This window comes from Pleurodeles waltl, chromosome 3_1 (assembly GCF_031143425.1).
Source record: "Pleurodeles waltl isolate 20211129_DDA chromosome 3_1, aPleWal1.hap1.20221129, whole genome shotgun sequence".
Lineage (NCBI taxonomy): Eukaryota > Metazoa > Chordata > Amphibia > Caudata > Salamandridae > Pleurodeles > Pleurodeles waltl.
Window position 1 is genome coordinate 325,039,541 of NC_090440.1, and position 27,730 is coordinate 325,067,270.

General features: G+C 46.9%; 1 protein-coding gene across 2 annotated transcripts in view; it reads right to left on the bottom strand.

Moving 5' to 3' along the window:
* DMXL2 (Dmx like 2) overlaps positions 1-27,730 on the bottom strand; it is a 1,615,381-nt gene that overhangs the window by 47,808 nt on the left and 1,539,843 nt on the right. For both annotated transcript variants that reach the window (XM_069222485.1, XM_069222484.1), the window contains one exon: positions 16,580-16,632. In XM_069222485.1, the coding sequence (XP_069078586.1) occupies positions 16,580-16,632 (53 nt within the window). The remainder of the gene's footprint in view (positions 1-16,579; positions 16,633-27,730) is intronic.

Genomic DNA, 27,730 nt, shown 5'->3' on the forward strand with positions numbered 1-27,730 from the left:
AGAACACCAACGCTCTTTTTGAATCCAGAAGGTGGAGTCTCTCCTCTTCATAAGAAGGATGTGGGTGTGAAAAAACTAGGTAAAGTGATGGACTGGACTACATGAAAATGTGTAACTACTTTCGGAAAGGAAAGAGGCCCTCGTACGTAGCACCACTGTCTGGGTAAACAGACAAAAATGGGGGCTTTGAAGAAAGAGCCTGAAGCTCACTCACTCTGCGAGCAGAGGTGACAGCAACAAGAAATGCAATTTTAACAGTAAGGAGTCGCAAAGGACAATTGTGTGAGGGCTCAAAGGGAGCACACATCAAGTAAGTAAGGACAAGATTGAGGTCCCACTGAGGCATGATAAACGGAGTCGTGGGCAGAAATGGATGAGTCCCTTAAGCAATCTACCCACAATAGGAGACTTAAAAGAGAAGGTTGGTATGGCAATCTAAGAAAGGCTGAGATAGCCGACAAGTAACCTTTAAGGATGCCCAAAGCAGAGCCCTGCTGGACTAAAGAGAGGATAAACAAAAGAACTTCAGAGAGAGAAGCAGAGAGGGGATCAACAGACTTGTTGTTACACCACGCCACAAATTTATGCCAATAGCAAGCGTGTACCGTTTTGGTGGAGGGATGCTTAGCTGCCAGGATCACAGACTTCAAGCGGAAGGTCAAAAGCTGTCAATTGCCACCACTCAATCTCCACGCATGGAGGTGAAGATTGGACAGGTTCGAGTGGAGGACTGTCCCCTGTTGCTGTGACAAAAGATATCCTCCTGAAGAGGCAGTCTGACTGGAGGAACTGTGACCATGCTCAGTAGCTCTGGATACCACACCCTGTGCGCAGTCTGGAGCCACAAGGATTACTTGGGCCCGGTCATTCATGATCTTTTTAGAACTCTGGACAGAAGTGGTATAGGCGGGAAGGCGTAAAGGAGGCCTCAGTTCCACTCCAGACTAAAAGCTTCGCCAAGCGAGTGCCGCTTTGAAACTCCCATGCGCAAAACAGCTGACATTGCACGTTCTCTGCGGAGGCAAACAGATCTAACCAAAGCTCGACCCACTGTTGAAAGAGACCTTGCATCAACGGCTGAGTTTGTCTGCTCTGGCGTTCAGAGAGCCCGCCAGATGTTGAACGACCAGGGTAACGCCCTCATGTGCCTGCCATGTCCAGAGGTGCAGAGCGGAGCCTCTAAACACAGATTCCAGGATCCTACTCCACCCTATTTGTTGCAGTACCACATGGCGGTAGTCTTGTCTGTGAACACCTGCACCACTTTCCTTTTGAAAGAAGGAAGGAATGCTTTCAATACAAGCCTGATCACCCGAAGCTCCAGAAGACTGATGTGGAGTCTAGACTCCGCCGGAGACCAGGGGCCTCTGATCTCTGCCTCTCCCATTTAGCCACCCCATCCCAGGAGTTATACGTCTGTCAGTACTGTCAGATCTGGTTGGAAAAGGGAGAGGGATCGGTCGTTGATCCAATCCTGATTCAACAGCCACCACTGCAGATCTTTTGCAGTCCCCTCCGAGATCTGGCCCATGTCAGAGAGATTCCCCTGATGCTGCGCCCATTGGAACTTCAAGTCCCACTGCAGAGCCCGCAGATGCCATTTGACAGGTGTCACTAGCAGAATGCAGGAGGCCATGAGGCCCAGCAGCCTCAGAGTCATTCTCACCAAAATCTAGGATAGAGGCTGAAACACTGGAATCATAGCCTGAATATCCGGGATTCGCTTTTCGGGAGGATAGGCCCGAAATCACACTGTGTCCAGAACAGCTCAGATGAAAGGGAGCGTCTGAGAGGGAGTGAGGTGTGACTTGTTTATAGTGAACCTCAGTGTGTCCAGGAGGTTCGCCGTAGTCTGAAGGTGGGAGATGACTTTATGGGGCGTGTCGGCCTTCATTAGCCAGGCCACTTGGTAGGGGAAGACTGAAAACCCTAACTTGCGCAGATGAGCCGCAACCACCACCATCACTTTCTTGAAAACCTGAGGGGCACTGGTAAGTCCAAAGGTGAGCACAGTAAATTGAAAGTGCTCGTGACCTACCACAAATCGTAGGTAGCGTCTGTAGGCAGGCAAAATGGGGATATGGAAATAGGCGTCCTGCAAGTCCAACACTACCATCCAGTCTCCTGGGTCCAAAGCAGACAAACCTGAGCCAGAGTGAGCATTTTGAACTTATCCTTCATGAGAAATGGATTGAGGGCCGAAGGTCTAGGATATGAAATAAGCCACAACCTACTTCTGATGCAGGGACCCTCTCTATGGTTCCTTTGGCCAAGAGAGCCACGACTTTCTCACTGAGAAGTGCCAGATGAACCTCCAGTAAGCGACCACAGGATGGAGGTATGGCCGATGGGGCAGTCTCGGAGAGGAGGGAGTAGCCCTTTTGGATGATCTGCAAAACCCACCTGTCCGTAGTGATGGATTCCCAGTGGGGCAGGTGATGGTGAATGCTGCTGCCAACTGGTTTGCGATGGGGTTAAGGACTAGGAAGGTTTGGATGCTGCAGTAGGGGCGGGGTGGACTGGGCAGACCTCTGGTTCCCTGTACCATGAGCCCGTGGGATTCTTCATCCCTCGCCACATGGGGGCTGAGTAGCGTGGGTGGCACGATGGCTGGGAGAGGAACGTGACAGAGAGCCCTTTGCATGGCCAAGAAAGAGACGAAAGGCGGGCTCTTTGGGATGAGGGCATTAGAAAGGACAAAGGACCAAGCCGTTGCCCAGGACTCCTTGAACCTTTCAAGTGCCGAGTCCGCCTTGTCTGAGACGAGACGGGTGCCAAAGGGCATGTCCATAAGTGTCTGTTGGACATCCCCCGAAAAAACAGATGTCCTCAACCAGGTGTGGCGCCTCAAGGCCACCGTCCACGCAACCGATCTACCCAGAGAGTCGATTGTGTCCAGCCCACATCGAATAGTGAACTTCGTCGCGTCTCTCCCATCAGCAACGGCTTGGGAGGCAATAGCCCAGGTTCTGCGGTAGAACTTGCGCAACCATATCCCAGAGTGGGTAAGCAGCCCAAAAGGCATGCAGTGTTCACTGACTGCAGAGGCAGACAGGAGGAAGAAAACATCTTCTTCCCAATTTGGTCAAGTCTCTTTGATACCCTATCTGGGAGAGCAGAGGGAAATGCGCCAGATGATGAGGATGCCTGGATAACAAGGCTCTCAGGTGTGGGGTGTTGGGAAAGGAATTAAGAGTCGTTCGGGGGAGGTCGATGGCGGTGTGCGATTGTCCTATTCACAGGAGCCCCTGTGCTGGGTCTGGATCAGGTACCCAGCAGGACATCAGTGAGGGCTTCATTGAAGGGGAGGAAAGGCTCCAAAGCAGAAGCCCCAGGCAGAAGCACTTCTGCCAGGAGATTAGTCGCGACCGCTACAGTGGGCAGCTTGAGACCAAGGACCTCAGCCACCATACCGACCACTATTGAGTAGGAGGCTCCCTCTGCCGTAGTCACGGTAACACGAGAAAGCATCCCAGCGTTTGGAGAAGTATCTAGGCCACAGGCCTCGCCCAATTCCTGTGCCCAGTCCATGTTTGGGTCGTCCAGTTGGTATTCATAAGGGTCCAGCGTCCCCTCCAGCCCTTCCTCATATTCGTACCCCAAGGAAAAAAGGTCTGAATCCGACCTCGGCTGAGTAGGCCCTATCAAAGTTGGAAGCGGCGTCGGCTGATGCCGTTCTGGCTCCAGGTCATCAGGGATCAGGAATGGGTTGAAGTTGATCGTGGGCACAACCGACGTCGGAAGCGTTGATTTCCTAGCCGGCGCAGGTCGCAATGGTATCACCGGCATTGGCACAGATCTGGCAGCGAATCCGGAGGGACACTCAGAGGCCGAAGCTGGACTTCAGGTCGTGGTCGCGCGCCAAACATCACAAACAGACCCGATGCAGATCTGTCACCGACATCATGTGGTGATAGACCTTGCAAGGCTTGAGACTGGTCTTCGGGGACATCCTCGATGCACCAAAAGACACAAAAGAACTTGACAAAAGTGTTGAATTTGGTCAAAAAGGGACCAGACTAGCTCTCTCCGGATCAGCGCGAAAAGAAAAGAACCGACATCACTGCGCCTAGGCGCCTATGTAAGATTCAGACATCATCACAGTGACCACAATGCTAACGACGGACGTGGAGTCGACTGACGGTGCGCAAGGGGACAGCTCGAAGAAAAATCTCTGGATCCAGTCTGGCGCCTGGGGAAGGTATCTGCAACTAGAAGTCTCTATCTGATATCAAGATTACGTATATCCAAAGCATTGAAGACTGAGGAGAGTTAGAAATGTCAGTAAGAAGTTGGTCCCTGCAAAAATGTTCTAGCCACACAAATATTGAAAGGAAGCTACTTGGGCAGCTTTAGGTACGAGGTTTGAATGGGCATGACAAATAACCAGGCATGCACCCTTATAAGCAGTGGATTCACTGAGATTGTTGCTGAGGCTCGAGCAAGGAGCCATAGAGTGTCGGTATCACATCCAGCAGAATTACAGATCCTTTAGCATGTGACTCCTAAACTTCCATGCACCCGAAGGTTATCAGAGGGCAAACAGCCAGTCTATACTGCATTCAACCTGTGAGCACACCTGTGAATGGACCTTTTCCCTATCAGGTAGCTATCCCTCAAAAGGGAGAAGTACCCCAAAAGCAGACTGGATCCTGCAAAGCTGGATCTCTCCTACCATTGTGGTCTGACTTGCAGGGATGAGAGGCAACCCTGCAGATATCCAGGACATCCTATTGAAAGGCTTCAACCTGGGAAGGGTCGGCATATAAAGCTGGAAAATATAGTTTGGGTTTCTTCAGAACTGGGCTCAGCTCTTGTACGGAAATTCATCCCTTGGCATGGTTACCCCCTAACTTTTTACCTTTTGTTGATGCCAGTTATGATGGAAAGTGTGCTGGGACCCTGCTAACCAGGCCCCAGCACCAGTGTTCTTTCCCTAAACTGTAACTTTGTTCCCACAATTGGCCCAGCCCTGGCACACAGATAAGTCCCTTGTAAATGGTACCAAGGGCCCTGTGGCCAGGGAAGGTCTCTAAGGGCTGCAGCATGTATTATGCCACCCTGAGGACCCCTCATTCAGCACATGCACACTGCCTCACAGCTTGTGTGTGCTGGTGGGGAGAAAATGACTAAGTCAACATGGCACTTTCCTCAGGGTGCCATGTCCTCAACCCACTGCCTGTGGCATAGGTAAGTCACCACTCTAGCAGGCCTTACAGCCCTAGGGCAGGGTGCACTATACCACAGGTGAGGGCATAGTTGCATGAGCATTATGCCCCTACAGTGTATAAGCCAAACCATAGACATTGTAAGTGCAGGGTAGCCATAAAGAGTAGATGGTCTGGGAGTCTGTCAATTACGAACTCCACAGTTCCATAATGGCTACACTGAAATCTGGGAAGTTTGGTATCAAACTTCCCAGCACAATAAACGCACACTGATGCCAGTGTGGAATTTATTGAAAAATGCACACAGAGGGCATCTTAGAGATGTCCCCTGTATACCAGTGTTAGGCTGACCAGTTCCTGCTAGCCTGCCACAACCAGACGGGTGTCTGGCCGCATGAGGTGAGTGCCTTTGTCACTCTGTGGCCAGGAAAAAAGCCTGCATTGGATGGAGGTGCTTCTCACCTCCCCTTGCAGGAACTGTAACACCTGGCTGTGACCCTCAAAGGCTAATGCCTGTTTTACAGCGCCCCCAGGGCATCCCAGTTAGTGGAGATGCCCACCCCTCTGGACACAACCCCCACTTTTGGTGGCAAGTCTGGAGGAGATAATGAGAAAAACAAGGATGAGTCACCCACCAGTCAGGACAGCCCCTAAGGTGTCCTGAGCTCAGGTGACCCCTGCCTTAAGAAATCATCCATCTTTGTTTTGGAGGATTCACCCAATAGGAATAGGAGTAGGATCAGGAAGGAGGCACAAAGAGGGTGTTATGTACCCTCCAGGGCAGTAGCCATTGGCTACTGCCTCCCAGACCTAAACACACCCCTAAATTCAGTATTTAGGGGCAACCCTGAACCCAGGAAATCAGATTCCTGCAACCTACAACAAGAAGGACTGCTGACCTGAAAGCCCTGCAGAGACAACAATTGACTTGGCCCCAGCCCTACCGGCCTGTCTCCAGACTCAAAGAACCTGCACAGCGACGCATCCAGCAGGACCAGCGACCTCTGAGGACCCAGAGGACTGACCTGCACCTAAAGAACCAAGAACCTCCAGAGGACAGCGGCTCTGTCCAGACACAGCAATAAAATTGCAACAAAGAAGCAATTTTAAAGAGACTCTCAGTTCCCGCCAGAATCGTGTGTCTTCACACTCTGCACCCAACGCCCCCGGCTCGAGTTCAGGACAATAAACACTGCAGCGAGGACTCCCAGGAGACTCCAACGACGTGGACACCCTGAGTCGGCCTCCCTTCAGCCCCACAGCGATGCCTGCAGAAAGGAACCAGATGCTCCCCCTGACTGCGACTCCCTGGTAACAAAGGAACCCGATGCCTGGACCAAGCGATGCACCCGCAGCCCCCAGGACCGAGAGGAACCACCTACCAGTGCAGGAGTGACCATCAGGCGGCCCTCATCCTAGCCCAGTCGGTGGCTGGCCCGAGAAGCCCCCCTGTGCCCTTCCTGCATCGCCAGAGTGACCCCCGGATCCCTCCATTGATTTCTACAGCAAACTCAACACCTACTTTGCACATTGCAACCGGCCGCCCCAGTTCCGCTGAGGGTGTGTTTTGTGTGCTTGTGTATGTGTCCCCCAGTGCTCTACAAAAAAACCCTGGTCTGCTCCCAGAGGACGCAGGTACTTACCTGCTAGCAGACTGGAACTGGAGCACCCCTGTTCTCTATAGGCACCTATGTGTTTTGGGCCCTCCTTTGACCTCTGCACCTGACCGGCTCTGTGTTGCTGATGCTGTGGCTTTGGAGTTGCCTTGAACCCCCAACGGTGGGCTGTCTATGCCCAGGAGACTGACTGTTTAAGTGCTTTACTTACCGGGGGAATTAACCAAAACTTACCCCCCCCCCCCCCAGGAACTGTTGATTTTTTCCGTATCCACTTTTAAAATAGCTATTTGCCATTTTAACGAAAACTGTGTGTACTACTATTTTAAATCGAAGTTCTATACTCACCTGTGTAAAGTACCTTACAATTTATGTACTTACCTAAAATTGGAATCTTGTGGTTCTAAAACTAAATTAAGAAAGGATATATTTCAATATAAAAACATACTGGCCTGGAGTTAAGTTTTTGAGTGTGTGTTCATTTATTGCCTGTGTGTGTACAACAAATGCTTAACACTACCCTCTGATAAGCCTACTGCACGACCACACTACCACAAAATAGAGCTATAGAATTATCTAATTTTGCCACTATCAACCTCTAAGGGGAACCCTTGGACTCTGTGCACACTATTTCTCACTTTGAAATAGTATATACAGAGTCAACTTCCTACAGTAGGAGATTCAGAGACTTCAATCAGGATTCAGATGTCGGATGCCTGATATAGATTTCCTGTGTGGGTAGAGATCTTGCTTTCTCTCTCGCAGTCAAACTGAGTCATAGGCTTGCTGGCAAGAGAAAAATGAAGCACCTGACAGGTCCTACGGTGATACATTTTTAATTCATTATTTGCTTTGCATTATAATACAGATACAAATATTTGCTGTGTGGAGAATCATTTGTGTATGTTTTCATTTCATTGTTGTGACTATTTGTAAATGTTAGCTTTCAACATGCTAATCTCCTTTTAGGAACCTTGTTTAGTGAAATAATAACTGTCTTCTTTGGCCTAAGAAGTGCATTCCAGAGATTTTTTGTCAGTGCATGAGTATTTCAGCTTGGTCATTAGTGAAAAGAAAAACACAGATGTAATGGATTGCCATTGGGGCAGGGGATGGCAAATCCTGCAACCAACTGGGGGGGGGGGGGGGGGAGTGGACTGGGTGACCAGCTGGCTCCCTGATCCCTGGGTACATGGTAGTCTCTAGAAAAAAAACTACAGCAGAGGAGTTCTGCAAAATACAAAAAATTGGTGTGAGAAAGGCAGATAGAAGGTATACTTAGCCCCATGTATGTGAAGCCTTCTGAGGGCCTTAACCCTGATGGAATAAATAATAAGGGTCTCAGAAGGCTCCTCCTTGCCCAAGAGATAGCACGTTAATGCCAAGAACAATCCATCAGGATAGGGTCAGTATCTGGTCTGGTTTCACTTCTTTGCATCAGAGAAATCCAAAAAGAGTTTGTTGCCTGCTTGGTTCAGGTCAATGTAAAACCTGAGGGTCTTTTGGACAAGCCTCTTCTGCTCCTTAGTGGATGTAGCATAGCGAAGACAGTAGGGAGTGTGACAGGTTGCCTCTCATTAAATGGTGACACAAACTTCAGTAGAAAGGACATCTCGGTCCGAAGCACTAGCTTTTCCAGAAAGAAGGTGGTATATGGTCGTTGTACCGAAGGCATCTGCTGCTAACTCACACAGTGCACAGAAGTAATTTCTTTAAAGAAGATAGCCTTAAGGGCCAAATGTTCAAAGAACAGCTGTACACAGGCTTGAAAGGTTTGGATTTAAAAAGCTTAAAATCAGGTAAACAAAAAAGCAAAAAACAGTACAAAAAGTATACCAGTTTATTGACTTAATGGATTGACTTAATAGTTCTAGCATCACACCACAAACTTCCCCAAAAATTTGGAAAGTTTTGACTTTGTGGACACGCAGTGAGTGACCTTCCAAGATAACATCCATATCCTATATGGTTAAGGTCAATGAATTAATTTCCGATGTGCATATTGAGGTGTAGGTTATTGAGATGGGATAAAGAATCCTGCTCTGTTGCTGAAACAGCAGATCCTCCAATAGAGAAAGACGGAGCTGGGGGCAAATGCTTAGGCCTAGCAGCTTGCAGTACTACTCTGAGCCCAGTACATGGATATCAGAGTGATCTCCACCCAGTCTCTCCTGTCCTCTGTCAGAACACAGGGAAGCAGTGGCAGAGATTAGAACACTTACAGATACTATAGTCCCAAGGAAGGCAGAAGGTATCCCCCAGTAAGCCTAGAGGTGGAAACACTAGAGTGCAAAAAGCTTGACAGTAAGAGTTCACTGCAGCAGTGAAAAGATCAACACAAGGCATGCTCAACTGGGTGAAGAAGTCTTGAATTACCTCTGGGTGCAGACACCGCCTGCAATCAGGTAGACAGTGCCAACCGAGTTTGTTCACATTGGGGATCAGTGATGCTGACAGATAGCTGAAGGTTAGTGGGATTTCAGAGGGCCCAGCCAGTGCCAAAGTCTCAGGGCCTACCAGCACAACACTCATACTTCCGGCACCTCTGTGAACTCTGGATACGGTAAGGAGAACAGCTTGCCACATATCAGGCTGCCCCTCCTTCATCCGTCATTGTCAGCTGCCTCATCTGACAAACAAATGTTGTTTGTTAAGTACTCCCAGTGTTGATCCCATTGGCGGTGAAGTTTCCACTAGACAGCACATGTGCCTATGGATATGAGGCACCAGAAGAATATACGAGGTCAGAAGAACTAACTGGACTAGAACCTGGGCTAAGCCTGAAAAATCTGGATCATATCTTGAATGTGTCAGACTTGCTGGGGGGCAGGAAGGCTTTGACTGTCACTGTCACTGTCTCCAGAACTGCCACCATTGAGGAAATCCTTTACACTGGCCGGTGTGATTGTGGCTCACAGATGGGGAACACTAGTAATATATTCACTGAGAAGATTGTTCTCACTGCAAATGAATGCAAAGAGCCCACACTCTGCAGACTGTCATAGAGGTTTATGAAGACATGCACTATTGGCCTGTAAAGATAGGCTGCGACAACCACCTTCTCCTTCATGAATAGCTGACAGGACTGAGTAAACCGAAACGGAAGAATAGTGAACATAAAGCGTTCCTTCCCTACAATAAATCATAGGAATGCACATGATGTGTATGTCCTACTAGTCAAAGGACCTCATCCAGTCCAGAACAGATAAAACCTGGGCCAAGGTAAGCATTTTAAGTTTATACTTCCAAAGGAAAGCATAAACAAATTAGAGGCCGATAATTAGCCTGAGCCCTCCATACTTTTAGGGAACAAACAATCAGCAAGTACCTCTATAGCAAGGATGGAGGCATATTCATCCGAGGTCAGGGTAAAAACGGTGAAAGTGGAGGTGAGTGTAACCTTGACTGGCAACAAGCAGATTCCGCTAGTAATTGTGTCCTAGTTGGGCAGCTAAAAACATATTATGGCCCCTATTAGCTGCAAGCAACTCTCTGGCAGGGGTGAAAAGGGGGGGGGGGTTAGTAGCCTGGAGGCAGTGGCAGCAGGGGAAGAGAAGACTAGGACTGGCCATGCTGCTGGTGGCTCAGTACTGCCACCACATCCCCTAGAGCCCTGAAAGTCAGAGCAGACTGTTGGACGGACTGGGATGGCATCCTTTGACATATGCCAGACTTCAGGAGTATCTCCTGAACTTTTAGACTAGCTGGTGAAATTTGTAAATTGTACTCTGAACTCTAGCATGACTGCATTTAAACTGCTCCTATTGTTGAATCCTCCTCTCTAAATAGTTTGCAGCAATTAGCGCTGGGAGGCCTCCGGGTAGTCATGCTCTCTATAAGAACTCGTGAACAGAATTAAAGGACACAAGTGCTTGTCAATCAGGGATGCCAGCACATTCCAGGGGCAACCAGTGGCACACAAAGATGTGATGACATATGACACTAATGCCCATACAGTGGGCTATGCAGCCTGCAATGTCCAGACCTACTTGTAAGATGTACTTTGCTGTGTTCTGCCCATTATGGCTCTCTTGGGTGATACTGTTCTGAAATTCCCAAGGCAGAACATGCAAGATGTCAGTCGCCATATCCTAGAGAATGTGTGTGCCTACTAGACACACCACATTCAAGGCCTGTACGGCCAACTTGGTGGAGAAAATACCGTCTTTCCAAGTTCATCATCATCAGAAAAACTTTATTCGATTGTTTTTTACAATCATAAAAGTCATTATACATAAAAAACAATTTTCAGAAAAAGAAGGAGAGATGCATAGAATAAAATACGTATAAATATGAATATAAATATAAACAGGTAAAAAATGTAAAAAGGAAGTGAAAGTCAATAAACAATTTGATTAAAAGAAATGACAATCACCCATTTGCCTCAAGACATTTTCTGGCCTTAATCACTGAACACAGGAACAAGGCTAATCCATTGCAAACCATGATAGATGGAAGGGATAAAAGATACAAAAAAGCTGGACGACATTGTTTAAAATGCATTAATTTTAAAAATGGTATCACAAACATTTTCCTAAAAGTTGAATAATATTTACAAAAGAGAAGTGTGTGCATTGTATTTTGATCGGAGACATTATCACAGGGACCTTTTTCCAATTGTAAAGACCAGTCATTGGTCAGGGGAAAACTAACGAGGCGATGAAAGGACTCTAGTCTCAAGCGCGTAAGGACAAACCGATGTCTTGGGTTCGTGACTTTGCATAAGTATGGTTCCATGCCATTCGTTTGCTGTATCATATGGTTTCTCCTGACACTATATTTATTTGCCTCCGCGTCCCACCGTCTTTCCAAGTTAATAATGTGCCTAGATTCTCCATTAGGTGGAGCAGTACGAAGGGCATTCCCGTGTACTGTGCTGGATGAAGCCTGCGGTACAATACTTTCCAGATAAGGATGCTGGAAAAAAGGTCTGCTGTGCTTCGCTATGGGGGAACCTATTGGTGGTGCAGAGCAGCGCTTTGCCCATGTCTTAATCAGGACGTCTATCAACACTTCCTAGAAAAGAAGGGTGGGCGATGGATGACCATTTTGCTATAAATCAATCAGTGTAGTAGCCTTAGTTTCAGAAGTAGGCAATTGTAGCTCTAGAACCGATGCTGCATATAACCACAGCAAAGGAGGGACTACCTTCATTAGAGGACGCCAATGGGGAATCCAATTCAGTTTCACTTTAATCCTGGAGGTCTCGATAAAGTCCCATCTTAACATAGTAAGTAGGCAAGTTGACAGGACATCTTCATTACCTTTATGGGCTTTCCAAATCTCCTGTACATGTAAGTCTGAGCGGAATATCGTCTTGATGTGCTGAAGATACTGGCACCCAGGGAAAAGCACTGCTGCAGGATCCCCAAGCACTACTTGCTAAGCATTAGTGATTGTGTAGCAGGACCTTGGCCTAGATCTAACCAAACTGGCTCTGGATCCAAGATCAGCGTAAGGGTATATCTGGAACCAGCAGCTCTCGAACCAGCGTATCTGGAGACAGCACTGTAGAGACCAATAGGCCTTCAGCTAGGGAGTAGAAGCACGGCCCAGTGCCAGTGCCAGTGCATGGGTAGATGAGGGCTGAGTGTGGTCAGTCGGTTCCAGGAGAGTGATCTCCAGGAGAGTGATCACCAGCAGGAGTTTGACTAGATCCCTCTGTGGATCTGTGATGCCTGAAGGTGATTCAGAGGGATCCGTAATCATCTGGAAGATTTGCAATGGAATGACTGCTTGCTGCTGAATTGCAGGTGGCCTGCTTCCACTGGGGCCAGAATCAGACAATCTTTGCCGAGCAGGGCCCTTGGGGGTGCCAACTGCTTGACCCTCCATGCAGTCAGAGATATGGGGGGAGCCTCTTCTCTAGACTTGTCTTTGGTTTCAATTTTGACTTCAAGAGGATGAAGGTCAGGATCGGGACTTGTAGCAGGACTGGGTCACGACTCAGAACCTGATCAACCCTACGTGTATACGCTTAGTGATGTAAAACTTTGCCTTCTGCTCCCTGATTGTAGGAGGCTGGCCTGGCTTATAGTGGGTACCTGACGGTACTTACACCTTGTGCCAGGTCCAGTTATCCCTTACTAGTAGATTAGTAGTGTTCTAGCAGCTTAGGATGATAGAGGTAGCTATGGCAGAGCAGCTTAGGCTGAACTAGGAGACATGCAAATCTCCTACCATACCCCTTATATCATATTGCACTATATCAAAAGAATCACAATACTCAAGAGTTACTAAAAATAAAGATACTTTATTTTAGTGACAATGTGCCAAAATATCTCAGAGGATGTACTCCCTCAGGAGGTAAGTAAAATACACAAACTATACACACAAACCAAAATCAGGTAAGTGAACAGTTAGAAAAGTAGTGTAAACACTGTAGAATACAATAGGATGCAATAGGCCTAGGGGCAACACAAATCATATACTAAGAAAGTGGAATGTGAATCACTTAGGGACCCCAGGCCTAGTGTAGTTTGTAGAGGGTTGCTAGGAGTGTAAAAAACACTAAGGGTGTCCAAGATACCCCATCCCAAGACCCTGAAAAGTAGGAGTAAAGTTACCCTACTTCCCCAGAAACACACTAAAGTCGTGATAGGAGATTCTGCAAAGACAACAACTGACTGCAAAAACAATGAAGATGGATTCCTGGACCTGAGGACCTGTAAAGGAAGGGGACTAAGTCCAAGAGTCACGAAAGTGTCCGGGGGAGGGGGGCAGGAGCCCACTAAATCCCGGATGAAGGTGCAAAATGGCTGCCGCCGGGGTGGAAGAAGCTGAAGATTCTGCAACAACGGAAGATGCCGGGAACTTCTCCTTTGCACAGAAGATGTCCCCCGGCGTGCTGGAGGATGCAGAGTTGTTTCCATGCAGAAAGACCGCAAACAATCGTGGCTAGCTGCAAAGGTCGCGGTTGAAGAAAATGGGTGCTGCCCAGGACCAGGAGGTCGCCCCTTGGAGGAAGAGACAGAGGGGGCGCTCCGTAGCACAGAGCCCACGCAGAAGCAGGTAGCACCCGCAGAAGCACTTGAACAGGCGTTCAAGAAATCTGAGCACGGCGGTCGTCTCAACACTACAAAGGAGGGGCCCACGAAGTCGGTGGTCAACTCGGTGAGTTGAGCAATGCAGGACGGAGTGCTGGGGACCTGGGCTATGCTGTGCAGAAAGGATTCCTTGCAAAAGTGCACAGAAGCCCTAGCAGCTGCATTTCACGCTGTACACAGGATTACTGTCTGGCGTGGTCAGGCAAGGACTTACCTCCACCAAATTTGGACAGAAGGACCACTGGACTGTCGGGTCACTTGGATCCAGTTCCTGTGTTCCAGGGACCACTCTTGTCGAGAGGAGAGGGGACCCAGAGAACAGGTGAAGCAGAAGTTTGGTTCCTACATTAGCAGGGGGAAGATTCCGTCGACCCACAGGAGATTTCTTCTTGGCTTCCAGGGCAGGGTGAAGGCAGACAGCTTTCAGAGCATGTACCACCAGGAAACAGTCACGAAAGCCGGCAGGATTAGACACTACAATGTTGCTGGTAGTCATCTTGTTACTTTGTTTGCGTATTGCAGGCGTCCTGGAGCAGTCAGCGGTCTATCCTTGGCAAAAGTCAAAGAGGGAGATGCAGAGGAACTCTGGTGAACTCTTGCATTCGTTATCTGAAGAGAAACCCACAGGAGAGACCCTAAATAGCCCTCAGAGGAGGATTGGCCACCTAACCAGGTAAGCACCTATCAGGAGGGGTCTCTGACGTCACCTGCTGGCACTGGCCACTCAGAGGCCTCCATTGTGCCCTCAAACCTCTGCATTCAAGATGGCAGAGGTCTGGGACACACTGGAGGAGCTCTGGGCACCACCCCTGGGGTGGTGCTGGACAGGGGAGTGGTCACTCCCCTTTCCTTTGTCCAGTTTCCCGCCAGAGCAAGGGCTGGGGGATCCCTGAACCGGTGTAGACTGGCTTATGCAAGGAGGGCACCATCTGTGCCCTTCAAAGCATTTCCAGAGGCTGGGGGAGGCTACTCTTCCCCAGCCCGTAACACCTATTTCCAAAGGGAGAGGGTGTAACATCCTCTCTCAGGAAATCCTTTGTTCTGCCTTCCTGGGACTAGGCTGCCCAGACCCCAGGAGGGCAGAACCCTGTCTGTGGGTTGGCAGCAGCGGTAGCTGCAGTGAAAACCCCAGAGAGATAGTTTGGCAGTACCCGGGGTCCATGCTGGAGCCCCGGGGATGCATGGGAATGGCACCCCAATACCAGATTTGGCTTAGGGGGGACAATTCCATGATCTTAGACATGTTAAATGGCCATATTCGGAGTTACCATTGTGAATCTACATATAGGTATTGACCTATATGTAGTGCACACGTGTAATGGTGTCCTGCACTCACAAAGTCGGGGGAAATTGCCCTGAACAATGTGGAGACACCTTGGCTAGTGCCAGGGTGACCTCACACTTAGTAACTTTGCACCTAACCTTCACTAGGTGAGGGTTAGACATATAGGTGACTTATAAGTTACTTAACTGCAGTGTAAAATGGCTGTGGAACAACGTGGATGTTATTTTACCCAGGCTGCAGTGGCAGTCCTGTGTAAGAATTGACTGAGCTCCCTATGGGTGGGAAAAGAAATGCTGCAGCCGATAGGGATCTCCTGGAACCCCAATACCCTGGGTACCTCGGTACCATATACTAGGGAATTATAAAGGTGTTCCAGTGTGCCAATCAGAATTGGTGAAAATGGTCACTAGCCTGTAGCGACAATTATAAAAGCAGAGAGAGCATAAGCACTGATGTTCTGGTTAGCAGAGCCTCAGTGACACAGTTAGGCACCACAGAGGGAACACATTCAGGCCACAAACTTTGAGCACTGGGGTCCTGGCTAGCAGGGTCCCAGTGAGACAGTAAAAACACACTGACATATACTCACAAACAGGCCAAATGTGGGGGTAACAAGGCTAGAAAGAGGCAACCTTCCTACACTGATGGCATTCGGATTCAACCTATCTAACAACTTCAAATCATACTTGGATCAAAGACAACAACAATGGACATTGTGCGGAGCCGTGACCAACATATGCTTCGATCAGAGCCAAGGCACAGGTGATATCAGGCTAGGGGAGTGAGCTGTAGCGCTGCTCTTGTCTGGACAGTGCCCAAAAATAACTGATCACATTCATGTGTATTGACTGTGGTTGCTGACCTTACTTCTGCATCCACCACTTTGGCAAATCCTATGCTTTTGTAATGGGCCTTCTATGTGGTCTCGCAGTGGAAAAGGACTATTTCCAGCAATGTTTCAGTGTATTCAGCAAAGAGATGGGAAACACTGGCTGCCATGATTGCCAGACCTCTTAAAGCAAAGACCTTCCTGTATAGAATGTCATTTTGATCTACAGAATCAATAGTTAGAACTTTAGGTTTAGTCTTTGCTGACCAAGCCTATACCCACAAGACTCAGCGAAGTTGTATAAGCTGACAAAAACTTAGTATCAGCTGTGGGAGGCTAATGATTTCTTTATGTCCGACTCTAGGCTGTGGAATGCGGCTTCTCAATACTGCTCAAATGGGGTTAACTAGGGTCTCATGAAACCGCAAGAATGAGCTTTAACTCTGAAGAGCTTGAATGAAATATTAGTGAACATTGTAAAACCTTATGATTATGGCAATAGATTTAGTTACAAGAAGCACGACTATTGGCAATTTCCTGTTTAAATAAACACTTTCTGCACATTGCTTCAAAGCTTGAAATTAATCAGCCCATGTTGAGCCACAATACCACTTTAAATTATTAAACACACTTACCATGCACAAGACTGCTGTTAGATGGAACCAAAGTGTCCCAAAAACACACATTTCTGATGAAAAAAGAAACAAATGTTAAGACTGATATTCATTACTGCATCATTAGCTAATGCATTACCAATTACGTTTTACGGCAAAGCGAGATAACTTAAGAAATGATGAGTATTATCCAGAGCAGAGCATTTTATTAAGACTTTTTAGACAAAGTAACAAGCATCTTTACTGGTTTTGAACATATTTATTTGTGAAGAAAATATATATAAAATATTTATGTATTAAAATCTAATCTCATCATGCACTGCACCTTGTTGGAAAATAAAATAAAAAAGGAATATATAAAATATCTTTTACATACCATTCCACCATAAAATGCATGTTTGTTTCTTGAAGCATCCCAACCAAGTCGACCATAACTGATACAGCAGTTAAGCAATCTGATGACATTAAAGGTGGCTTGAATCTCTGTGGTTTACCTAATTCTGTATTTATTAATTTTTACACTACCATTAGTGCAACACAGGCAGAGGTTACATCAAATGGCATAGGCACTAGATGGTAGGAGAAATCTAGTGTTTTGAAGAAATGGGGGACCATGAAGTATTACGGCGACTATAAAATTGTACCAAAGACCAGTGGGTCTTCATGATATGAGCAGGAGAGGTTACCTGTTGAAGAAGGGTGAAGAGATGACCTTTATGTTCAAGGAGTTGATGTTTGAAGTTTATTTTGAAGTTGCTGTAGGTGGTGGCTGCTCCTAGATTGAAAGGAGGTCCAGGGGAGAAGCATTAAATGCCACAATTACCTGAATTTTAAAGAGAAACAATGGAGGTTGGACAAGAAATGAGTTTTCAACTGAAGGAGCCTGGCTGTACAGAAAAAGAATACCTAGAAAGCCACGATCTTTGATACAAAGTGAGACAGGCTGCTAGAGGTTAGGGAAGGGAGGGATGAATGTGGAAGGTAAAGCAGGAACTTTTTCAAGTGACTGCTGGGATTAATGGGTGAGGTCAGAGAGATGCATGTTTGAGTAGTCCAGCTTGCTGACGACTAGTGTCCTCATCAAGGTCTTGACAGTGTAAGAGATGAATTAAAGGAACATTTTGCAGAGGTTCTTTTTTTGTGGTAGCTGACGGGCTAATGGTTGAAGTGAAAAAGCTGAAATTGGCCTTAAAAATGATATTATAGTTGAATGCAAAAAAAGGACGATAGATTCAATTATTTAACATTATTCTGTTTCAAGCAGACGGAATAGAGTGTAGTCATCCATTATTAAATAGCAAAGAGGAGCCCACCGCTCAATAAGAGAAGATAGAATAGAGGATTTGAGTGGGATTACAAAGACAAGGTAGGATGAGCGGAACAAGATGAAGTTACTAACATGTATTGTGTAAAAGGAGGTTAGGAAAACTGTCAAAAGAAAAAGCCTTTTAGTCCGTCCACTCAGAGTTAGGTGTGTCTAAGTTCGGAGGACTATCAGCACACAAAAGAGAATCTGTCCATATTTTAGTAGGAGGTGACTGGAGAGCTCAAAATCACCGATGTCCAAGATTCAAACTATTGTTAAGAATATGCTGATATTTAGAGGACGGTGTAGGTTTAGTTGTTAAAGGTTGCTTTTACTAATTTTGGATGCATTTGAACGCTAGGGGCAGATGTACAAAGCATTTTACCATTCGCAGTCCATTGGGCTGTTTGCAATCGGTAAAATGCCTTTTCCTATGTTACTATTTTGCGAGGCTGTTACCTATTGCGACTCGCAAAATAAGGTTTGCGAGTCGCTTTTAGGAAGGGGAGTTTTAAAGGGTGCCCCTTCCTAAAAGAGAGTCGCACTGGTATATATGAATGTTTTGCGACCGGGAATGAGGTTGCTAAACATTCATACTTTACCCGCTCTGTGAAGCATGTTAGTAACCCATTCGTAAACAGGAAGGGTATAATGATACTTCTCCATCTGGATGAATAATATACAGTTAAGTTTTATTCATGTAAAGCAGCCATAAGCGTCTTCTCTTCAGGTCCCTTTCTTCACCAAACTCTGCAACATTCTCCCATCTATTACCTACACGTATTCCACCCGCACCCCAACACAAAACAGCAACCAAATGTAAATACAACAATGGGGTCCCCAAGGACCACTGCTCACTCTTAAACAAACCAACAAAAAAACTTTTCATTTTTATTTTTTAAAATGCATCCCTATTTCTTTTAGGAAAAAACGGCTGCATTTTTTAAAAACTGCTTTATTTAAAAAGCAGTCACCGACATGGTGGCCTGCTGACACCAGCAGGCCACCCTCCCTGAGAGTGCCGGCCATTCCCAATAGGTCGCAAATTGCAACCTGCCTCAAGAATATTAATGAGGCAGATCCCTTGTGAGCCATTTGGGAATCGCAAACAGTGTCTCTGACACTGTTGTACATCAGTGTTAGCGACTCGTGATTTGCGAGTCACAAAAAATTGTGAGTCGGAAACACAGAGGGCCGTACAACTGACCCTTTCTCTTTACTTACTCTTATAAATTGCTTGAAGTGTTTACCGTTAAATTGTGAATGCAAATGAACAAATGCAGGCCATCATTATGAGTGGCCACTAATGCTGATGGTCCTGGTAATAGGAGGGTCCAGCAAGGTGGAAGCTTACCTGAGAAGATGAACAGCGCTCGTTTTATCTTTTCTGGTGACGGGAGGAAGCACTGTGACAGTGTCCTTTTTTATGTTTTTGTGCTCTCCCCTCAGAAGAATGAAAATGAGCACTAGAATTATTTTGGGACTTTCAGGGTGTATTTCATATTTCTCAATTTGAAAGCCATAAAAAGCATAACAAGTACCTGTCGACGGACCTTAAAGTGCATCTGATGACAGAGGTCAAGCAAGGCTAGAACTAAAGTGATTTGGTGGGACATATCTAAATTTGGAGAGAAAAATAATGAAAAATATCTAAGAATCAAGAAAAAACCTCAGCAGTTCTGGATCCCAAGTCAGGAAAGATGTGAAAAAAAGACACTAACATCATCAGTCCTTGTCATATCATATAAGGCGCCAGTGTTTCACTCAAAGTGAAGTTGCAAAATACCACTGTTGCCAATGTCACCTAGCAATGATGATTTCACAATGGTAGAAGGAAAAGGTTTACAATCCTATACGCATTTCTCCTGAACGTGTAGTACTTTAGATTCATATTCTGCATAATCCTGTCGGGTGTTTAGGGCTTTAACGTTGTATGTCTGTTTCTTTCAAAGAAGTGTTTCGAGTCACAAGGTGTTGAGTGAGTCCTCCCTTAGCAGGTACACCATCGTTACATTGTTTTACTGCACAGCGGGTGAGGCTAAGTATGGAGTAGAAATTGAGGACAGTATGCTAACCATGCTAATTATTTGTGAGTTTTAGAAGTTGAGGATAAGGATGTGTGAAACAGACACTGGCTCTTGGGGAGGTGGGTGGGCTGGGCATGTAAATCTACTGCATTGCATGCTACAATCAGATGCTTTCAGGGTAAGTAACATTTTCTGCTCATAGCATGTGTGGCTGAAAATACACCTACTCTGCATAGACTATAAAGCAGGACCCCCAAAGTGGTAGTTGGTCAGTGTACGATCCAGATGTCTGAAATAATGTTTTGCAAGACTGTCTGGCCAACTCTGGACTGCTAGCTAGGTAACACAACTACACAATGATGCTTAGTGTAAGTATGCAGAGTTGATCATGTAGCGGACTTACAAATATTGGCAATCGGAAAGTTTCCTAAGAAGTTATTCCTGCACCCTTTTTACAGGCAGTGTGTGCCCTGGGGTGGATAGGTCTTTTGGCTTTATGGTAGCAGCTTTGGATACATTCAACATCTAGATATACCAGGTTTACATACTGCTTAGAACTTATAGCGGTTAGTAAAAACAAAAATTGTTGCTGAATACTACAAAAGGATTTACTTCTGTCAGTGTAATACATTAGTGTGTGTTCAACATTTAATGCATGAAGAGCTATTTCAGGTACTGAATCTGGGTAAGAAGAAAAAAGAATGGAGCTCCACTGTTTGGGCTCTTGAAAAGTAAGAGTGTCTAGCTCACCAATATGCCTTAAATATATAAATGCCACAAGGAAAACCACTTCCTAAGAGACAAATTGTAAAGGAAAAGAGTATAAAGTTTTGGAGGGAAGTCTTGTCAGCCTTGTAAAACAACATTTAGGATTCAGATGGGAACAGGTGAGAACCTGCATGGAATAGCCTTTTTGAAGTCTTCCATAAAATGCCTTAATGACAGGAAATCTAAATATTGAAGAAGGTTGCCTATTGTGTAAGCAAGTGGCTATAGCGCACACAACACACTTGTAAGCTAGCCCTGGCTTTTGAAGTTGAAGTAAGTGGCTGACATTAACGTGGACAGTGTTTTTAGGAGGATCAATTTGTTTTGGAATACAACAGTTTAGGAAGTTGGCTCTGTATATACTATCTCAAAGTAAGAGATAGTGTGCATAGAGTACAAGGGTTCCCCTTAGAGGTTGATAGTGGGAAAATTAGATAATACCAATGCTCTATTTTGTGGTAGGGTGGTCGAGCAATAGGCTTTTCAGAGGGTAGTGTTAAGCATTTGTTGTACACACACTGGCAATAAATGAGGAACACACACTCACAGACTTAACTCCAGGCCAATAGGTTTTTATATAGAAAAATATTATTTTCTTAATTTATTTTAGAATCACAAGATTCAAGATTTGATGTAAGTACATAAAATGCAAGGTACTTTACACAGGTAAGTATAGAACTTTGATTTGAAACAGTAGTACACACAGTTTTAGTTAAAAGGGCAAATAGCTATTTTTAAAGTGGACACTGCAAAAATCAACAGTTCCTAGGGGGGTAAGTAAAGCACTTACACAGTCAGTCTCCAGGCACAGGCAGCCCACTGTTGGGGGTTCAAGGCAACCCCAAAACCACAGCACCAGCAACACAGGGCCAGTCTGGTACAGAGGTCAAAAGAGGGCCAAAACACATAGACACCTATGAAGCAAAGGGGTGCTCCGGTCCTAGTCTGCTTACACGTAAGTATCTGTGTCCTCGAGGAGCAGACCAGGGGGGTTTTGTAGAGCACGGGGGGGGAGGACACACAAGCCCACAAAACACACCCTCAGTGGCACAGGGCTGGCCGAGTGCAGTAGGCAAAGTAGGCGTCAGGTTTGCTATATTGAGCAATGGAGGAACCCGGGGGTCACTTAGGCGATGCAGGCAGGGCACAGGGGGGCTGCTCTGGCCAGCCACCAACTGGGCTAGGATGAGGGCAGCCGGCTGGTCACTCCTGCACTGAGGCGAGGGGGCACATCCCTATTCCTACTGGGGGAATCCTCCAAAACCAAGATGGAGGATTTCTAAAGGTTGGGGTCACCTCAGCTCAGGACACCTTAGGGGCTGTCCTGACTGGTAGGTGACTCCTCCTTGTTTTTCTCATTATCTCCGCTGGACTTGCCGCCAAAAGTGGGGGCTGTGTCCAAGGGGCGGGCATCTCCACTAGCTGGAGTGCCCTGGGGCATTGTAACTTTTTCTCCTCACCCACACACACAATCTGCACTGGCAGTGTGCATGTGTTAGGTGAGGGGTCCCTTAGGGTGGCACAACACATGCTGCAGCCCTTAGGGACCTTCCCTGGTCACAAGGCCCTTGGTACCACTGGTACCTTTTACAAGGGACTTATCTATGTGCCAGAGGTGTGCCAATTGTGGAAACAGTGGTACATTTTTAGTGAAAGAACACTGGTGCTGGGGCCTGGTTAGCAGGATCACAGCACACTCTCAGTTCAAGTCAGCATCAATATCAGGCAAAAAGTTAGGGGGGGTAACTGCAACAAGGAGCCATTTTCCTACAACCAGTCTTTGGAGACATCTCGACGCACCAAAAACTCACCAAAACGGTTGAACCTGGTCAAAAAGAGACCAGGGTAGGTCTCTTCGGATCAGCGCGTGACGCGGAAATGAAAGAACTGACATCACTGCGCTGAGATGGTGTCTATGTACTACTCCCGACATCATCATGGCGACTACGACGCCAATGAGGCCTGGGAAGTCGACCGGCGCCACCTACCAACGCGCAAGGGTATTGCTCGAAGAAAAAATCTCCAGATCCAGTCTGATTCCTGGAGGGAAATTCGAAGGTAAGGAATCTGCAACTAGAAGTCTCTATCAGATAGGAAAAGATAAGTCTAGAGATGTAGCAGAATCACAAAACACCCAAAACCACTCGAAGACTGAAGAGGACACAGTTTGCAAGTGGGGAGGATGGGTGGGTTGATAAGGAATCTGCGGCTAGTCTGTTTCTCTACCAGGTAAGGCGTTACCGAAGGTAAGTAACTTGTCCATCTGATAGAGACAACTAGCGTAGATTCCTTATTTTAGAATTAGATACCCAAGCAATCCCAACCCCTGGCGGAGGGATGCAAATAGACCACACCCGAACACAGATGAATAACCAGGCTCGAGTGTGAGAGACAAAAACATAAGCGACTCATACGAGAAAAGGAACTGCAAATCCACCGGGGAAAAGCTAAGTCATGGCTGGGAAGGAAAAGCCTCTACCAGAGAATAGGCAGTAACCACCCACAGAGGGGGAGGGAAACTGCAGTGAAAAAAAACAGCAGGATGATGAAATGGAACCCTGTAAAGGGGCACCAGAAAAGACAGATACACACATGACATAAAATGTGTAAAATATGCAAAGAGAAAGACCAGCAGAACCGTGACATACAAAAATCTCACCGTCAGAATGAGAGAGTACTCTAGTCAGAGAAGCGAATGAAGAAACTGAAAGAGTACAGACAGACTGGATGGAGGCTCAGAAGGAGCACATAAACAGCTTCAGGCTCAAAAGGAACAACAAAATGAGAAAGGTCAGTAAGGCCGTACGCAAGTGCAAAGTGTATGGATATACACTAGGCATGGAAGATAGAGGGGAAAAAAAGAGAGCACTGAAGTAGAACTTGAACGACAAGTTAAAAGGAGCAGACGTTCCAGTGAGAGCTCCGAGCAAAAATGAATGCCAGAAAACAAGCTGACAGAATGACCAACCGCATACCAGGGCAGCCAAACAATTGTGTAAAAGAAAGCACAGATAATAAAGGAAGGAGCCTGCTAATATGTAAGAGCTTCGGCGGTATTTGAATCCATGTAGAGGGATAGCCTGCTGCACCAAAGACAGGGGACCAAGCTACCAAGCTAGGGCTCCTGGATATCCCAAAGAAACCAAACATGGCACCCCATAAGGAACATGAGGAGAGAAAGACAATGGAATCTGAGACCCGTGAAGAGACAAGTCTGAAAGAGTGAGGAGGTCCCAAAGACGTAAAAAGATACTGAAAGTCAACCATTGCTCATGCCAAGGAAGAAAGATAGTAAATATGGTGTCAACAACAGCAACTGGAAGTAAAATTACAGAACCACCACAGAGGCAGAAGGATAGAGGGTTGGAGGAGGGATCTGACAGAATTAATGTAAATTAACAATGATCACGCAGATAAGAAACAGTAGGGAATGGACCCTAGAGGTATGTCCAGAAGGGGACCCAACTATATATCAGCAGCAAAATACCAAAACAACGGAAGGATTACTGACAACAGGAAACAAAAGACAGTACACCTCCCAGGCCATCACCATGAACAAGGAGGGCGAGGGACAAAAAGGGCACCAAGCAATTTGTAAAATATTGCATAATACAGTATTGGAACATGCACCATACCCCATCTATTAAAATAGGGGTGGTGGTCAGGGGGTGAACAGTAGAATGTGGTGCCAGGAAGGAAATCCAAGAATAAAGGATACCTCCGAAAGGGCCAAGAAAAGAAACCGCCCTGTCTGAAGAAGAGGGAGTACGATAACCCACAACATCCTGTGGAAAAGAAAGCAAGAACCTGTGAAAAACAACATGGGAAGGATGCAGCCCAGAAATTAGCAGAAAGGAGCTGGCAATAAAACATAGTGAAATGGACAGTATCAGTACAGTACCACAGCATAATAATTCTGTGTTTTTTTTAATTTTTTTTTTAAGGAAGCATGGAATCCCTGAAACGCGGAAGCCAGTGCCTTGAAAGGTAGAAGCCACAATTATTGAGCAATGGCATAATGGTCCTGGAGAAACATGATCAACAGTGGGTACGACAGACCAAGAACACAAAAGATTAACAGCCCCTGATAGTATTGGCGGAATGTGAACCCTGGTCCTGGGGAGCCTGTACCACCAGAGGCAGAAGACATTGCCACTGAGCCATAGCTCCTTGATCCTAAAGGACAGGGAGTGGAACCTCCAACAAGCACAATATGCGTCCGTAGCAGAGAAAGAGCAGCAAATGGAGAACCCATTGGAAAACTGGGAAGAGAAACCTTCCTAAGAAGGGACACTAGAGGTGAAAGACCCTACCAAAAGTAGGTAAGAATTGGCTCCCAAAGGAGTACAACAATATATGTCCACATGGGGAATAAAACAAGAAAGATGCGAAAAACAGCATCCACCACCAAAAGCTCAAAGAGAGAATGTCCAAACGAATCTCTCAGCAACAGAGATGAAGGGCAAAATGCCAAGGGTAAATCAAAAAAAGAGGCATGTTGGCAGTAATGGACAACAGAAAGAAAACCACAAACTGTGGTAGGAAAAGACAAAATGAAGGCGGACATTCCATCAGGAAGCAGGCCAAATGAGAGGAGGGCACCCTGCCCGTCTCAAACAGAGATACTGCCAAGCACAGTGAAATCTCGCCGAATGGAAATGAAAGGAATAGTGCAAACTCACCATGACAATTATCGTGGACCATACTGTTATGACTGTGCAAGAAACCCCCTGTACATAGGAGGCAGCTCCAGCCGAGACACAAAAAATGGTCCAGAACCAGTGCTCTGCAGACAGGAGCACAGTATAGAGATAGCACTGTGCGCATCAAAGGAAGCGCAAAAAGATCTAACATGGATAACAAGAGCGCAACAAAGAATACGAGTCTGAAGCGACCCAACTGATGCAACCAACACCATAACAATAGAGAAGGAGTGAGGATGCCCACACCAGAGAGAAACTCGACAGTCCACATATAGTCGCAACTGCCAATAACGTGTGCTAGGAGAGGAAGGACACTAGTCCCCACCAGGGGAATCACGGAAATGATACAAGGCAGAATCTGTATGTGCCCCAAAAAGCTACTTGCCATCAAATGGCATATCAAGGAGAGCATCTTGCACTGGAGATGAGAAGTTGGAAGCAGCCAACCAAGCCCTGCAATGTATGGCAACAGAAGCAGTTATGATCTGTCCAATGGAATCAGTAGAATTGATACCGGATTGAACTGCAAGTCGAGCAGCTTGTTGACCATCTCTGATCAAAGGCATCAGAGCAGGTCAAACATCGTCAGAAAGTGATGGTAGTAAACGTTCCAAAGAGTCCCAAAGAGCATGGGAAAAGCGGGCCAACCCACAGGAAGTGTTGTTGGAACAAAGAATGGCACTAGAAGAGTCGAAAATACATCTGCTGGCAGAATCCAGCTGCCTAGAATCCCTGTGCGGCAGAGTAGGTGGAACAAGCTCCAGAGCAGGAACGCCCAAAGCAGTTTGAGCAACAAACCCTTGAGGAGGAGGGTGGTGGCCAAGACACAAGGGGTCTGTCTATGCCGGCCGATGCCTGTGTGAAACAGAACGATCCACCGAAGGACCAGAGTCAGGCTAAGTCCAGACACCTAGAAGGATGTCGTAGAGAGCCTCGCAAAAAGGCAGAACTGGTTCGGTGTCAGATTGATGATACGGAGTAAAAGATAACAACGGATCAACAGATAATTGCACCATAGGAAGATGCAAGCCCAGACCAGCAGACACCCGCCTCAAAACATCTGCGAATGCAGTGCTGGCTTCCGTCGTCAAACCAGGGGACGAGAGCAGGCTAGATGCTGGGGAGGAGCTTAGACCACTAGCAGTTCCCAAATCAAGTACCCAATCCGAGGATGAACTAGGAATGAGTCCTATAAGGGAGCAAGAGGATGTGCAAGAGGCTCAGAAATGGAAGCACGGAAGCACAGAAGCCTCATGTAAAGACCCCAGAGCTGCTCCTGGCTTTGGTGGTGACCAACGTCGAGTGGGGGAAGCTTCCTCTGAAGCATCGTTGTCCAACTCCGGAGAGATCAATATAGGCGCGTCAAGCGGAGTCGACTGGTCCAACGGCGCCGTGAGAGGCGTCAGGTCAGTAGGATCGGGCAAAGGAGGTCGCACGAGGTCGTGCATCAATCCGATCCAGAGTCGGATACAAGACTGTGAGCAGGCACCGAGTTGGAAACCACCAGCAAAGACCCTGCCAAAACACTCACCACCTCCATAGGGCCGGAATGCGCTCCAGAGGGAGGGAAAGGACCAAAGACAGAATGGAGGGACGTATAATAACATCACATTTGGCCAATAGTAGCCCCGGCGCCGGGATACGGCAGAAGAGATGGGGTCGACACGGGCGCGTACTCCCCTGGAGGAGAATGAGGAGACGTAGAAGAGCGTGCAGGCGCCTGGGTAGACCTATCTGGAGACACCAAGGTTGCAACCATGGTCGACGGAACCATCTGAGAACGACTCCTGGAGCGCTCCCGAGACTGTGAAGACTAAGACAGACTGCGATGCCGGCGCGAAGAGGTCTTGTCCGCCCGTGCCGCAAGGAGCTTCATGCGACGCTCTCTCAAAGGCTTCGGCATCAAACAATGGCAGGCGTCGCAGTCAGCTGCATCATGATGAGACCCCAGACACCACAAACAAACAGAATGAGGATGAGTGGCCAACATATCCCGAGAACAGGATCCACAGGGCTTAAACCCAGAAGGCATTTACACTATTATATGTTAAGAAATTAAACAAAATACCAGACGCTGGAAAGAAGAGCCAAGCGGGCCCGAGGTACTTGAGGCACCGGATCCGCGTTGCTGCGCAGAAAAGAAGAAACTGACATCAGCGCGTCAGAGGAGGGAATATATGGACTCCGCTGACGACATCGCTGCGGAGTCGCTCAAAGCCCTCTACCGACGCGTAGAGGTATTGCTGAGAAAAAATTTCCAGATCCAGTCTGATGTCTGGGGACGAATTCTAAGATAAGGAATCTGCGGCTTGTTCTCTCTATCAGATATCAAGGATTGGTCTCAGAGAGGCTTCCTTTTTGGCTAAAA